The sequence below is a fragment of the Fusarium tjaetaba genome (assembly GCF_013396195.1).
Source record: "Fusarium tjaetaba strain NRRL 66243 chromosome Unknown NRRL66243_c0000060, whole genome shotgun sequence".
Taxonomy (NCBI): Eukaryota; Fungi; Ascomycota; class Sordariomycetes; order Hypocreales; family Nectriaceae; genus Fusarium; species Fusarium tjaetaba.
This window is the reverse complement of record NW_023501256.1, coordinates 109,778-125,386: the sequence shown is the minus strand read 5'-3', so window position 1 is coordinate 125,386 and position 15,609 is coordinate 109,778. Positions and strand designations below refer to the sequence as shown.

Here is a 15,609-nt window from a genome sequence, read left to right as displayed (position 1 = left end):
GGAGCTGACAATCCAGAAGCGTCGTGAATGGCCAGCAGGAGCGATCTCGCGGGCACCAGTGGGATACTTAGTACGTTGACTTTCATGCACGCAAGTCGAATATGTATGTATGTCATGTTACATGTCTGACTTACTTGTCAACACATCAAACCAATTCAACGAATCGAAAGCCTCAATTTGGCGTCAGTTGTAAACAAGACGATGCCGCTTTGGGTTTCCTCAGCGCCTATCAATATACTACAGCTGGTGAGGCGACAGCATAATGGTTTGCAAACTTCCACAGAGCAATTCGAGTGGTTGTTCACGACGCGACCCCCGCACTGTCGAATGATTATTGCAGATAAAGCATGTCAGATGCATAGTGGTTTGATCCGTTCGGGACACCGAATCTCGGATATCTCGCACAGAGGAAAACCGAGTAACACGTATAGGCTGGGAAAGTGAGTGTTTCCAACGGCAAGCTGAATATCTAATTTAACGTGCTTAATTCACAATTAAAAGGCAAGGCACTCGAGAAAACACTATGTATGTTTTTCCACTTTCTTAGCAAGTATGCTGACTTGATATTGTGGACGACATGCCGCAAAATAATAGACATGGAGAGGAAGAAACCCAAGGGTACGATTTGTACCAATATGTCTTTGAAGGCCTTGAGGTGGTCTATCGATTACCCTTTTTATCTCTAGTCGTCTTCTTTATCTCTAGCTGTATATAATTACGATCACGGCAATGATACATCCTACTTCCGTACCACTTGAAATCCATTCATCAATGGTCCTTACACCACATTATGATGCTAACCACCCTTTTGCTTGTCAGATTCACCCCAATTCAAAGGAGCATTGGGTTTTCCAACTAGCATTCATCCATACAACGCCACCACCCACGTTTCGATACATTATAGATGTGGACCCTCCTCAAACTCGCCGCGAAGAACTGGAAAGAGGCTCAGAACCTTCCTGGGTACAAAGATACTTCTGTGATTCGCACATGACCTCCCAGGTCCATATTACTGAGACCTGCCACTCTTATCTTGCTTCCGTGCCACAATGGCATCCACGCGCTTGAAGGCAGGGAACCCCTCGAAAAAGCAGTTGCTGAGCCAAAGCCACCACTGTCCAGAGAATCTCGCTACGCCGTGTCTCTGAAGCTTCTTGTCGAAGAAGAAGCATTCAACAAGGTGAATTCCGATGACGGGCCAAAAGATGGCGTTGACAAGCCAGCGGAAGAAGGTTGCTCCTCCAGGGAACCCTTCGTTCAATAGCTCCCAGATGCGTGTGCCAGGCTGCACCCACGGCAGTGTCCCGGCGCAGAAGAAGTAGAAAAGAACTGATCCTGTAACAAAGATTCCGAACCCCTCTGGGGGTGTGTAGGCTGTGATGATGAGGTCGCTAAGGCCCAGTCCTTCGCGGGCTGTGTTGGCCATTTCGATGATGCGGTCCTTGACCTCGGCCCAGCTGGAGAGAGGAGGCGAGAAAGGGACAAAGTGATCTTTTCCATCATTTGACTTGATAGTCATGCCGTTAAGGTCGATATCTTTGAGCACGGGAGACGATGCAGCTAAAGCAGAGAGATGGGCATAATGGCGGAGATAATAGGTGATTTCTCTGGTGTGATCCTTGTTCATGTGCGACACGATGCGGCTCTTGCGAGCATCATCGGTAGAGGCCATTTTGTTTTATTTTTGTCGATTTTAGATACTGTAAATTCTTTGTTGGGTCACCGTGATCTTTGTTTGGATGCGGGTTCGCTGAGTGTTTGAGATGGATGGGAGCGCGGAGTCGGCGCTGGTGGGTGAAGTTGAAAGTGGAGCCCAAATATTTGCCAAAACTCAGTTCCCGAGGCCATAAAGAGACAAGGATACCTAGTTACTCGCGAATTAATTGAAAAAACAGAAGATTCAAAGAAAGCCTGGTCATCGAAATAGGATTCAGGTATCTAATAAGCAATCGAACTTTCCACGTGCTATTGATGGCTATCAGTCCGGAAGTTCTATCTTTTCTCCTTGAAGCTTTTACCATTCAACTACGAAGCTGCAATCCTGTCGAAATTTGTTTGATGGAGAAGTACTATTTCGTTATGTGTGTTTTGAAGTTCATTAATCATTAGGCAGCCTCTATATTCTCTCTTGCTGATCCCTTCTCCGCGTCCCATCCACTGTCGTGCACATGCCTAATCGTCCGCGTCCGGACCTGGATACCAATCATGCCCGTCAATTGGGAGATCATAGAAAATCTCTGACCTCCTTGAATTTCTGTTCTGACGTTTCCATAGGTTTTGTCTCCCAGATGTAAGTTCGACTCCACCAGTTTCTTCGGCCGTCCCCTTGACAAGATCCCTAACACCCCCCTCTGACATAAACTCGGCCTCGGCATCTTCGTATCGGTTGACGGTGTCTCCGGCATAATGGTCTCTTCTGTTATCTGTGGCAGGCGGCTGACCTCCTCGACATCCCTCGGAGGCACTGAGTCTGTGAAGCACTGCCATGTAGGCAGACATGCCCACATAATCAAGACCGAAATTTCAACGTCCATCCAAACGATTCGTTCGTGATATTTCCAAACTGGCTGCATTGCCTTAAAGAAATCGATTAAAAGGTGCAGTCGAAAGCAGGACACAGCCAGACCGAATGCTCCCAGCATAACTGCGGTGGCGTTTTGCAACCAAGATGTTGTGTTACTTGCAACTCGGCTGAAGATCAGGTGAGAAAGCATAGCAAGGAGCACCAGGTTTAGGAACATGTCGATCGAAGAAGCCGTGTATGCAAGTGAGTCCTGAGCCAAGCAGCCTCCTGTGTCCTCATCTCTTCCATTTGGTTCCCAACCTTCCCAGGCGAAAGCAATTGGTGAACATCGAAATACTCTCAATAGGGCCAAAGCAATCGAAGAGAGGATGGCGAGTACAAGGGTCGCGGCTGTGGCCGCTATGCCTCTGCCAGAAAATGATGAGCGTAGACATACGAGAAGGATCGCGACTCTAAGTAGGCACGAGCAGGCAAGCTCAAAGATGTCGGCCATGAAAACAAGCTAGGTAATTCAACATTAACATCCTGCGACTCAAAACTGCACTTTGTAAACCAACCTTTAATCCGTCTGTAATGTATTCCGGAACCGCATTCCATAAGATTGTATCGCCTGTCACAGAGTGGGCTAAGGAGGTTGGTAAGCACAAGCACACACTCATTCAGAGATGGGACTCACCAAAGTGTACCAGAGTTGCAAAGACAGTGTATAATAACTAAAAGCTGGTTAGGTATGATGATCTGTGGTAACGGGTACCAACTTACTCCACAAACTACCATTACATAGTCATCCAGAGAAAGACTCTCATACGTAATCCAGCTCGAATACAGCCTAAGCCAAGGAGAGATCCATGCTGGTATCTCTACAACTAACAGAACATAGTGGTTATTCCGGTTGTCTTTTTGCTTGCTGTCACACGCATTGGCATAGATCTTTGCGATATCTAGAGCTTGTTAGTTCTATCCCATTTGTGTTCCAGAACGTTTGGCGCACCGAATCTTTCGAAATCACGGCACTTGTTTGCGAAGCAGTTATCTAGCTCCCGCTTAACATCTTCGTTGTTGCATATATCAACGGCTTCGAAATCCGAGTTGTCGTACTTTTCGAGACATGAGAACTTCAAGTCATTGTTAGTACAAGCACAAACCGCATCCAGACCTCAGACTTGTTAGACCAAGCCAAAAGCTCGGGGAGCCCCTTAGTATAGCAAGGTCTTACTGTGGTATATGACTGACTAACGAGACTTACAGTACAACGAGGCAGATTCTTGAAGAGTTCAGGCCTGTCAGCGCCAAACACTCCAGCAGCGAGTGCTACAGAGCAGATCGCCCAAGGTGTGAGCTTCATACCCGTCCAGTAGCATTAGGACTGGTGATGCTGAAGCAGTGAACAAAAACAGGGGAATGACAGGATGCTCAAATATTGCAAGACATGGGTTACCCTAACTATCATATAGTATATATACCCCCAGATCTACTTGAACAAGGGGCTTCATCCAAGTTGGGCGGGCATGAGGACCGCATCCAGCTGTAACAAGACTAGTTACTAGCCCTGTACGTTCTTGCATTCCGGTTTTGATATGCAGCCCCTGTGCATCCAACATGGATAAGGCACATTTAGCATTGAGGATAGTCCCAAAATAGCGGAGATGATCTTACATGGGGCGCTGGGAGGATTAGCTGCAATGCTATTTACATCGGTTTCTTTCTCTGTGACTTTATCGAGATTTAGTTCGGATATTCCGGTCTGATTATTGAGCTCACCTCCTCGATCCCGTAAGCAAGTGAAACTTGTGGTGTATGCATTGACACCTCTTTACCCCGTGTCCTGTTGGACCAATGCACGACATAGCAAACACGCGGCTTCAACAAGCCTCGATACATAGCATAACTCTTAAATCAACCAACGGTTTTAAAGCCTCTTTCAAGATCGTGCAGCGCCGTTTGGCGGCGTCTGGCGAAGCAAATTGGAGCAAAAACTGGGGTAGCGTTGTACCGCAATTGCTGCGTGCTTCAGGTGAAACGACAGCTCCGGAATAGTGCAGTACAGACCGTGTGATCCTCTGTAGCCTGGCCAAAGATCCAACAGGTGAGTATGGATCCCAAACATTGCAGTGTTGCAAATGTGGTTTCGTGATGACTCTTCTGAAAGAGCTTCAGTTTGGGTGTGACAACTTAACCTTTTGCCAATAGTTACGCCAAGAGTATGCCCTTCCAAGTAAAAGGCGTTTCCAGAACGAACCTGGCCTTCTGTTGACCGCCATACGAGTCAGTCTTCAGTTTCAGGTTGGAGGGCCATTCCGCCCCGCGTTAGTTAGTTAGTTAGTTAGGTAGTTAGTTAGTTGACATTGGCTTTGGCTTTTCATTGAAGAGGTCCCTGCAGCTGTACTCCGCTGATAAATGATCGAGTCTTGAGTGCTCATGTAGACGTTCCAGTGTCAACTGTAAGTGGTCGTTATATCGAATTTATATTCCGATGTTTGAATGATCCAGTCGTTGTCGCGCCATTTTCCTTTGATGTTCTTTGACAATCTGCTCATTCTTGTGACAAGAAAATAGCTTTTGACATCAGAGATGACTGGCAATATGTTGACTGGGCAGCTGGCGTCGTCTCCAGTTACGAATCCAACTAATAGATTCATCTGGACGTAGAGGTGACCGACCCTTCGGAACTCCGAGGAGCCTGAACGAGATAGGCAATATATACAAATCGAGGGAATTAAATACTGAGGCGAGTAATCGTCTATTGCATCAATTCACATGGGAATTGTATCAATTAGCTGTCCAACATGTCTCTCAGTTTCCTGACTGGTCATGGTAGTATTAGATAGACGGTCACCTGACCTCACCAACGACACCTCGAAGACCCATGCTTTCGTATCTCCGCTCGGCACAAGCAAAAACTCTTCTACCAATATTATCTGATCTGATTGATAAAGGTGTTTTTTCTCACTTGTTGGTGGAGCGATTCCTCCTCCTCCTCCTTCGTAACTCCGAACCGCATCCGTATCGGCATTCGCACAACGCTGGATAAGCTCCGGTCATCGATTATGGCTTCCTCAGACCGAAGTGAGACCCCGGACTCGGACGGTGACCGAAAGCCTGGGTCCCGAGATGACTCGGGCCAGCCGCCCGCCCGCAAACGGCAGCGTGTCCGCCTCAGTTGTCTGGAGTGCCGACGCCGAAAGCTGTCGTGTGACCGAGGCTTCCCGTGTGAGCGTTGCATCAAGAGCGGCACTCCCGACCGTTGCAGCTATGAATCTCGTAACGGCGAGGTCGTGAATGCTTCCTCGGGAGTTCCGCCGCCGTTCGCCCAGCTAGACTCTCGCCGCTTCGTTGATCCCGCAACGGGCTTGTCCCCACGAGATCCCGAATTTGTACGCCAAGATCACGATCGAATTCGCCGATTGGAGCTCGAGTTAGTTCAGCTTAAGAATCAAATCTCTCGGTCTGGTGTGTCTTTCGATGGGAGCACCCTGGCTGGCACGACGACCTCTCCCCAGACGAAAGATGATGCCAACGGGAATGCGAATGTCGAGGATCCTTCCGTCCGCGAGGTCCACGAGTCCATCGAAGCCACTAACATGTCGGGCGAGAAAGGAGAGCTTCGTTTCTTTCGTGGCAGGGGCTTTCGCACGCGATACTTTGGCCCACACAATGCCAGTATGGCCTTTGTTGAGCTTACAGGCCTGTGTCCTTTCATGAAAGAGACGGCCGATGAGTGGCTTCGCCCAGTCATTCTCCATGACCGTAAAGACCGAAAGAGACGACGCGAGGACCGTGAAAAGGTATTTGAGGACTCGGATCCAGAACTCGAGGCTTTGCTGCCAACTAAGGAGGAGTCTGATGCACTTATCGATGTTTATCTCGACCAGTTTGAACAAGTGCACCGCATTGTTCACATTCCTACGTTCAAGAAGGAATACGATGAGTATTGGGCACCTGGGTCTACCAAACGTTATGCCGCTTTCACGGCCCTTATCCTTGCAATGATGGCTGTTGCAAGCTGCGTTCATACTCACGAAAGCCTCAAGTTTATCGGCATGATGTCCAATGCTCGTCACTGGGCAGAACGATGGATCAAGGCTTGTGATGAGTGGTCATCAAAACAAAGCCAGAAGCATCGACGCCTGATTCACTATCAAGTAGCATGCCTTTTGTACCTTGGGAAGCGAGTCAACACTGTCAAGAAGAAGCGTTTCTGGACAGGCTCTGGTGCACTCATCCAGGACGGAATCGCTGTCGGCTTACATCGTGAGCCAAGCCACATGGCAGCAAAGATCACCGTTTTTCACCAGGAGATGCGCCGACGAATTTGGGCAACAGTTCAAGAATTCGACATGCAGGCCTCCTTTGACCATTGCCTGCCAACTCTGGTTAGCCAGCTTCACTACGACACCAACGCCCCTCGCAATTTAGACGATGATGATTTTGACGAAAGTACCACCGTACTCCCACCATCAAAACCTGTCAAAGAGTATACATTCTCTTCCTTCCAGCATCTAGCTCGTCAGAGCCTGCCTTTACGTCTAGAGCTTAGTCGTCTTCTTACTGGTCCGTCGTCTGAAATAGATTATGACCAAGTAATTCGATACACCAATGATTTGACACAGGAGATTGACGCTCTCCCGTCATGGGATATGAACCTGGAAAATGTGAAGGGAAAGAAGAACCCTTTGATCGCATACACATTGTTGCATGTTCAGTTACGGCAGTACATCATCCCCTTGCATCAGCCATATCTCAAACTTCGGAAGCAAAACTCAAAGTACCAGTACTCCGAAATCATATACTATAATGCAGCACGAGACATCGTCTTATTACACGACAAACTGTACGAACAGGGAGTTCGGAGTCTGAACTTTCTCAGAGAAGACGCTCTGACCACAGCCATCAACCTCTGTAGCGTCACAATGTTGCAGCCCAGAGGTTCCACCAACATGATCATGATAAACTCGCACCACACACTCAAGTTGATTGAGAAATGTATTGCAATGAAGGAGGATCGTCTATTACGATGTGGCAACAACGAGCCATGGGGATATTCTATCATGTGTGCGGCGCTGGGGTTGCTTGAAGCCCACCTGGGAACCAAGGAGCCTGAAGTTGCCAAGTCGACTTCAGCAGAACGCTTTGTCAATTTGCACTACCGTCTCCTTGCTAACCAGGAGCCCCCAGTTTCTGGGGAGCACCTTGCAGCTGCCATGAATGGCGTGCCGCCGGGCAACATGGGACCGGGACCCACGCCTAACATACCGCTGCATGACCGGCCAAAGGTAATGAAGCTTGACTTCCATGGCAGGGCGTTTCCTAATATTGGTATCCAGTCGGTGACACCGTTCTCGTTTACGCCGACAATGCCTACGGCTCCGATCGACCCAAGTCAGGCCCCATGGATGATGGGAGGCGATCCCACTCAGCCCTTCAACCTGGATCCGAGTCTGGAGTTGTTGGGTATAAATCTCAACGAGATCTGGGGCGAGTCATGGGAGTTAGGCTGAACAGAAAGAAACCCCATGTTGGCCAGTACGTAATAATAATAAGTGGCGTGGATTCTTGGGCCTCGCAAGTCACGGGTTTAGGGGATGTTGGGCTAGCATCTATTTGCTTCTCGAATTGTCTCATCTTTTAAGATACCAGGTCTCCCACTATGTCACGACAACACAGGCGCTCATGAACAGGTCTTGGCGTCAGGTTGTCTGCCATTTTTGTGCCTTCAAGGAAGCTCCTCTCATTATATCTATCTTGTGGGTTTGAATACTGAATTCCTTGTGACTGACGAAATTCCTTTAAGAATAATGTGCTAATGAAATGCAAAATCGCTTACGTGCCTTTTACTTTTTTTAGGGAAGAGATACTTGCTGAGCCCTCGCATATTTCACGGGTTTCAACATTCGATCTACTTCAATATTGATTCATATTACTTTTTAAAGGAAAAAAGTATAAGATATAGTTATGGACGAGAACTGTTCAGGTGAACACTTTTCCATTTGATGGGAGTGCAAGGTGCTTGTCGATGTTGATTGTGTTATGTTGAGTCTCATGACAATAGAGGTGGCTGGCTACAAGTATTGATTGGTATATGAACATGATGCAAAAGAACCCCTTCGAAGGCAGACTGATGACGACACATGATATATCCAGCGAAATTTAAGCGCAAACCCATGCAGAAGATAGAATATAAGGTCTTTTTGACTGCAAGACCATAAACCTCAAATGTTAAAATTATCGGTTGTTCTCCAGGGTAAGCACCTCAACAAGTCCGATCTTTTAGTGTCGGACATAAAACTTCGGCGACTCAAATACCTAGACTTGGCTGACTATCGTTCGTCTCTTCGGCCTTAACAAACCTCGGGGATAGTGTTCGGCATTCAATGCTCATTTATACAAAGATATTACATACATATCCGCCATCGCATAACCCGAAATCGACTATCGATCGCGATGCCGCAGAGAGAATCCTCGGATGTTGTATCTTCTGCTGGAAGTACCCCAGCTCCCAAACGCCGTCGAAGGCGACCCGCTCGGTCTTGTGAGCAATGTCGGCGCCGCAAGATTCGATGCAATCTGGGCCAACCTTGTAACGGCTGTGTTCGGGCTCGGGCACCAATGCAATGTTCTTACCGTGACAGGAGCCCTGTTGCAGTGGTTCGGACTTCTGAAGTCTGCACCTCGGTGCCGGCTGAACAGACTGAAAGGCAGGGAGCCGATACAGGAGCACAGCCAAGTCGAGAAGCAGATCACCGCAACCCAGTAAACCAACCACCACAACCTGGAAACAGTGGTAGTACTGTGTCGACTTCACATAGCTATCTTCCAAAAACTATTCCAGCCCCTCAAACATCCCTCCCAACCCAGTCATCAACCTCAATCCCTCCATTTACACCCAGGCTGCGTCATGTACCTGAAAAAACGAAGCTATTTGGCCAAACACATTGGCTTCACACTGCAGAGAAGGTAGATCCCAAAACTCTCTACTCGAGCTCTCATACTGATCTTCATTGCCCTAGTTTCCTGTTTCGGGTAATTTCCACCCCGTTGAGATTGAACCATCATGGGAGGATGCCAAATCCGACTTTTACGACACCTTGAAAGAAGTTCGCATCCTACGTTTTGGTCTCAAGAAACAGAACTTTCCAACACTAGATCAGCCCATCCAGGACCTTCGTGAGACCTTACCCTCCAAGGTGGTTTGCAATGAACTCATTGCTTGTTATCTCCGCACATTCGAACCCCTGTATCGCATCGTCCATATCCCCTCCTTCCAGAGAGAGTACGACCGGATATGGGCAGGCGAGGAAACCCAACCTGTTCCAGCTATATCTCTCGTCAGACTGACCTTGATTCTTGCCCTTGGGACTACCTTTGCCAAGTTTGACGCGGAGGAAGAGATGAACCAGTTGTGGCGACTTGCGCAGACATGGGTTCAGAATGCCCAGTGGTGGCTCACAGGTCCAAATGAAAAAACCACTTACAATCTCGATGGTCTGCAGATATTCTGTCTGCTAATCATCGCCCGTCAATCGACCTTTAATTGTCGCGGAGCAACGTCATGGCTGTCCTCAGGCTCTCTACTGCGCGCCGCCATCACTATGGGCCTTCACCGTGATCCAAAGCTATTTGCTGGCTTGACGCTCTTCCAAAGGGAGTTTCGAGCTCGACTATGGGTCACTGTGCTGGAGTTGGCTGTCCAGTCATGCCTAGATCTCGGCTTGCCACTGCAGCTTTCAGAACAAGACTTTGATGCTTCCATCCCATCCAACTACGATGACTCGGATTTAGAGTTAGCTTCTCCAGGGGCATCAAAACCGATGGACAAATTTACAGACTCGTACCTGCAAATAATGCTGGCAAAATCTCTGCCTTTGAGAGTTGAAGTCATAGGCCTACTGAACGACTTCCGACAAGAGAAAACGTATGAAAAAGCACTAGCTCTGGGATCACAGCTGCGCACCGCGTGCCAAGATGTCGCCGCCTTCTTCCATTCAACGCAACATAATCCGATGAGCATGCGAAAGGGATCAAGCTTAGAGGCGAACGAGTTCCATCGCAAGCTTCTCGACATACATCTTCGCCGGTTCGTTATGTTTCTTCACCGCGACTTCATGCTCCAAGCAAGGACCGATCCACGGTTTTACCTTTCTCGTAAGGTATGTGTTGAGTCTGCCCTGGTCATCGCTTCTGGGAGTAAGGGCGTCGACTTTAGCTTGCCGATGCAGGCATGGGATGACTTTTCTCGCTTGTCTTTCGTTGGACGTGGCCTTTTCAAGTGTGCGTTAAGTTTTGATGCCATGCTCATCTTGGCCCTCGAGATCATCACCGAACTTCAAGATGAGTCGACACCAACACACGAACCTGATATTCTCGGAGAGATGGCAAAAGCTACCCGTGCTCCCATGATCAATACCCTCGAAGAGATATATGTGCAACTTCGCTGCATGATCGTACGGGGCAACCTCAGCCTCAAGAGACTCCTTTTCTCAAATGCTCACTTGGCACATATTCGAGCATTGGAAGCAGGCCGGCCTGTGAAGCCGGCGGTACATGAGACTGTGACATCGACACTCCGCGACTGTGTGGCAATGCTCAAAGACATTCAAGCAGTTACAACACCCCATGAATCAGTGATAGCTTCGGATAGCCTGACTAGCGACTTTCTTGGTACGGATATTTTCTCAAATGTGAGTGATGCTTCGTATAGGGAGTAACCTTTTCTAACAACATGGGCTAGAGCAATCTTAGTGAGTGGGACATATCTGACCTTCTCGGATTCCCAACTGGCAGTAAAGAGGGCCAATCTCAGTGGCCAGTTATGTACTAATATCAAATCGACACATCGAATACTAAACTCGTGTAAGTTGCCAGGGAACAACACTTATGAGATGACATTTTCGTTACTCGTCATAATGCCCATCATCATAAGTGCCCTGCATTGCCTGCGTGCTCACCCATTCTTCACTTGCTAAGCCCCTCATGAATCTCATCTCAAGTTCTTGGGGATCCTTGTGCCAATCACAAGCAAAGTCGCAGTCTGGCGTGCTGGATTCTCCGAAGTATTTGCATATGGCAGCATGTCGACACTTATCAGTGTCTTCGCAGTATTGAGCCAGCGCCTGCAAGCTCTTGAGTCTGGCAATCTGATTTGTCTCAGCTTTGGAATCGGATCGGATCAATCTCGTGACGCGCTCCAGGTCTTCTCGGCTATAGTAAAGAAAGCAATAGCTTGCATTGCCATCTCGACCAGCACGACCAGCTTCTTGGTAGTAACCTTCAAAAGACTTGGGAATACGCCAATGGACAACAAAGCGTACATTATTCTTGTCAATACCCATGCCGAAGGCGGTCGTGGCAACAATGATATCGTACCCAGACTCGTTATTGATCCACCGGGCGAGTGTTTCTTCTTTGACTTCCTTGGCGAGCTTGGCATGAAAGGGCATGGCACCAATGCCTTCTGAACGAAGGGAGGCTGCCAGGGTCTCGCATTCATCCCGAGATATAGTGTATATAATCCCAGGAACACTTTCGACTCTTTCATTCACCTGTTCGAGTTCTGCCTTTCTCTCACCATCCTTACGACGGTCATAAACAGCGTTGATCCACCTTAGAAAATCCTGTAGGCGGTTATCTTCTTCGTCCTTGGTGTACCGAATTTCAAGATGCAAGTTTTGACGCTGAGGGTTCATCAAAAACTCTCTCGTTCTTTCTGGAGTTTGATCGAGTTTCAAAATAGATAGTACGTCTTGGCGAACCTGCGGGTTTGCCGTAGCTGTAAGACACATTATTGGTACATCTGGGAAAGTGTCTCGAAACCAAGAGAGACGTTTGAAATCTTTTCGAAAGTCATGACCCCATTCTGACACACAATGAGCTTCGTCAATGGCGATACGTGCAAGCTCCTTTTGCTTGTAGACCAGTTGCAGCCGTTCGCGAAACCGTGAGCCTGAACATAACTCTGGCGTGACATACAATAGCCTGGTCCTTGGATGCCCGCTCTCAAGATCGCGCTCAATGCGACGCCGATCATCATAAGGAGTTATGCTACTGTAAAAGTTGGCTTCGATACCGGAGGATTTCAGGGCTTCAACTTGGTTGATCTGATGACGTTAGATTTCGTAACCATGGTGGGTCAGAGTTTCTTGCCATTAAACTCAAGAGAGGAGAAACAACTATGGTAACTAAACTCATGATTAGAGGAAGGTAGGTAGATGGATAGAGACCGAAAACTCACTGCCTTGGTCGATGACTGCTGGTAGTTGAAAGCAAAGACTTTTACCAAAAGACGTGGCTGCTTGGACGTAAACATCAAAGCCGTCGAGAGCAGCTTCGATGATTTCACGCTGGTGAGGCCTGGGAAATGTCAACGGATCAAGCAAAAAGAAAAAGGAGAAGCGGATAATTCGTATGCCTACCTGAAATCTTCCTTGTGAAATTGGCGACGAAGAGTAAAGCCAATGTCCGTGCATGAGCTTGTTCTTTTCAAAGGTGGCATGGCGCCGTTCACGATTCTCGAAGAAAGTGATTGATTGTTATTGTAGTGCTCTACGACTGCGTGTCGAGCTTATCAATTCATGGTAGATGGAAGCAAGGGTGAATCGCTTTCCCGGCGCTTGTTGATAATGATTGACCTTTTTTTTACCGTTATTGTTTTAGTCTATCTCAATGCAAGCTCTCTCGGGTAACTTACAGAGTTACAATCTGCTGGAGCTTGTTTGGTGAGGATCTGTTTCTGCTTTTGGCAGTCAAATCGGCTGTGGTCCACCGGATCAGCACTGTCAACAGCCTTGCAACGTTATTGCTTCTTCGAATAAAGGGAGTGATTGGCAGGGGGTCTAGAGCACCTCAGGCTATCGAGTGGAAAACACAAGAGTTGATATCCGTACCTGGAGCAGCCAGAGGTATGAAGGTCACGTGGGTTGGTTTTGTATTGAGGACAGTACCATAAGACATATCCATACATCGCCTTTCAACTTACAGTAGCGGGCCGCTGTTGAAATAAACCCCTAGGGGCACCAGACAAACTCAATTGCTACAGTTTCCTGGCAGCACGAACGCTTAGAAGGTGGCATCGCGTTGTATATGACGTGGAGAAAAGGGCTTCTGCTTTTCACTGGCTCTTCTCGGGCGCTTTCATTGAATCTGTAATTATTCTGTACCTTGCATTGTCGCAGTTGGCTCGGACAGGGGCCTCTTCCTCTGAGACAGCACAGCCAGACATCTTCAAAGTCCATCCTCCGACAAAAGCAACTCCTGGTAAGGGTGAAAGAAAACTAAAGGCTTCTGGCCTGAACGACTAAAATACCGAGGCAAGTTTAGTACATCTTAATATACCTTTAGGCTAATTAATTTTGGCGCCATTCTTGTAACGTCACAAACTTTATTACTCCCTATGCCCTGAGATGTCCAACAACAATGGTGTTAGCTTTGCTGTTTCATAGGTTCTCAATAATTACCTTACCCCTCGTTTACTAGCAGTTAGTAGTGGTTCCTCGTCTTGTTTTGGTTTGTGTCAAAGATCAGAGTTACTCCGTACTGTCGGTAGGTAGGCTTCAGGATGCGACCTAGGGCGTCTCTCTTTTGCAATAATTCTGCTATTCTTGACAAAGAGGATTCCTGATTCTTGTCATCATGTAGTTATCTGTACGGACTAAGTGATGAGGGAAACATGGATCATGAGCTCCAGGGATTAAAATCCGGAGTCCTCACACCGAGTTTGGACTCACGTATTCAAAACTCGTACTGTGTGACTGGTTCAGCCTAGACATGTAAAGAGCCTGGTATTAGCGGCGAAGGCGGGAAGGGTTTCTGGGGATGAGCTCGAGTCTTCAAAATAACAATAAGGTATATATCTATTTATTTTCATAGCCTGATATTGATTAGAATGAACTAAAGCTCTTCTGGTTCCTAGAGTGTGAATTCTTGAAGACTAAATTCGATTGCCCATAAGTCATTCATAAAAGTTGATATATGTAATATGATATTTTCTTCTTCATAGACCACCAATTTACGGAGTACATTGGACTTCAGCCTCCAAAGTCCAAACCAGACGCCCCGCACTGTGTTTCACTTTACGATGGGTCCAACTATCCGTTGGCGCTGAGGCCCCACGATTGAACCGCCCCCGTGAAGTGCTGACCAAAACACTTTCATGGGTTGTTACCCCTATCTGATGCGCTATCCCCTATTGAAGCATGAGACATGGAAGGGACTGCCAGGGGTGATTGGGAGAAGTTGGTACTCTCGACAAAATACCTACACAATTGAACTGCAACTTACCTATTGATTGATGTGTATCAGTAGCCAGAGCAAACTTTTCTGTTTCTTATGTCCTTAATCAACGTCGACAAGGTACCTGAGCCTCCAGCCGATGTACTATATTCGAGTGGCATGCTAAGAAGGGACAGACAGGCATTCGGTACCTATCCAAGTTATAGCGGGGACCCCCATTACATCGGCTGCAGCATGTGCCTGAGCACCACCCTCCATTTATCAAGCTCCCGTCTCTTCCACTATCGACCTTCAGTTTGTTTGACTCTGTTTTGAGTTTTTGATATCCAGAACCAGTCTACATTCAAACTGCCAAGGGCTAGGTGAGATTCAACGGGGGTCATCCCGGTTACTAGGTATTTTTACCACCCTTACCTTACCTTAAGGTACCTTGCCTTGCCTTGCCTTCCATCCTCCTGCCATGGTGTTGCAAAACTTACTTACCAAAGACGGAATCTCAGCCCGACCTCATCACCTCCCGAGTCTGCATCAGCTCATTACGGCCCTTCCCGTAGCATTCCTCTTCTTCAACCCTTCTCTCCAAGTCCTGTCTTTGGAGTATCCATTCAACAGGTTCTCGCCGATCGCTACCATCGGCAATTCTTATTTGAGTCTTCACGACGTAGTGCGCTCGATTTCAATTCCAACACTTATTATCTCGATACAAACAGGCCCGAAACCTGAACAGTGCGCTGCCATTTTGGCTCCGATCGAATATATAAACATGACCTTTTCGATCTCGTCGTCGATACTGCCTTGACTGGCCTAAACGCTAGAGATACCGATCGCAAGTTCGACTTGCACCGAAACAGACAGGCCTC

The 15,609-nt window shown here is 47.7% G+C and overlaps 5 protein-coding genes across 5 annotated transcripts; 2 read left to right on the top strand and 3 right to left on the bottom strand.

Moving 5' to 3' along the window:
• Positions 1 to 1,009: 1,009 nt before the first annotated feature.
• On the bottom strand, positions 1,010 to 1,672 carry FTJAE_2975 (uncharacterized protein; the record flags this gene model as incomplete). Its single annotated transcript, XM_037349223.1, has 1 exon — positions 1,010 to 1,672. The coding sequence occupies one exon, from the start codon at positions 1,670 to 1,672 to the stop codon at positions 1,010 to 1,012; it is 663 nt and encodes a 220-aa protein (XP_037209889.1).
• A 500-nt stretch (positions 1,673 to 2,172) lies between these two features.
• On the bottom strand, positions 2,173 to 3,869 carry FTJAE_2974 (uncharacterized protein; the record flags this gene model as incomplete). Its single annotated transcript, XM_037349222.1, has 8 exons — positions 2,173 to 2,480; positions 2,681 to 3,026; positions 3,082 to 3,149; positions 3,201 to 3,237; positions 3,287 to 3,353; positions 3,396 to 3,465; positions 3,516 to 3,639; positions 3,771 to 3,869. 8 exons carry the CDS (start codon positions 3,867 to 3,869, stop codon positions 2,173 to 2,175), a joined length of 1,119 nt encoding a protein of 372 aa, XP_037209888.1.
• Positions 3,870 to 5,571: 1,702 nt separating this feature from the next.
• On the top strand, positions 5,572 to 8,022 carry FTJAE_2973 (uncharacterized protein; the record flags this gene model as incomplete). Its single annotated transcript, XM_037349221.1, has 1 exon — positions 5,572 to 8,022. One exon carries the CDS (start codon positions 5,572 to 5,574, stop codon positions 8,020 to 8,022), a length of 2,451 nt encoding a protein of 816 aa, XP_037209887.1.
• A 943-nt stretch (positions 8,023 to 8,965) lies between these two features.
• FTJAE_2972 (C6 transcription factor) lies at positions 8,966 to 11,342 on the top strand (the record flags this gene model as incomplete). Its single annotated transcript, XM_037349220.1, has 3 exons — positions 8,966 to 9,478; positions 9,532 to 11,202; positions 11,253 to 11,342. 3 exons carry the CDS (start codon positions 8,966 to 8,968, stop codon positions 11,340 to 11,342), a joined length of 2,274 nt encoding a protein of 757 aa, XP_037209886.1.
• A 73-nt stretch (positions 11,343 to 11,415) lies between these two features.
• Positions 11,416 to 13,013, bottom strand: FTJAE_2971 (recQ DNA helicase; the record flags this gene model as incomplete). Its single annotated transcript, XM_037349219.1, has 3 exons — positions 11,416 to 12,602; positions 12,753 to 12,871; positions 12,934 to 13,013. 3 exons carry the CDS (start codon positions 13,011 to 13,013, stop codon positions 11,416 to 11,418), a joined length of 1,386 nt encoding a protein of 461 aa, XP_037209885.1.
• Positions 13,014 to 15,609: the final 2,596 nt, after the last annotated feature.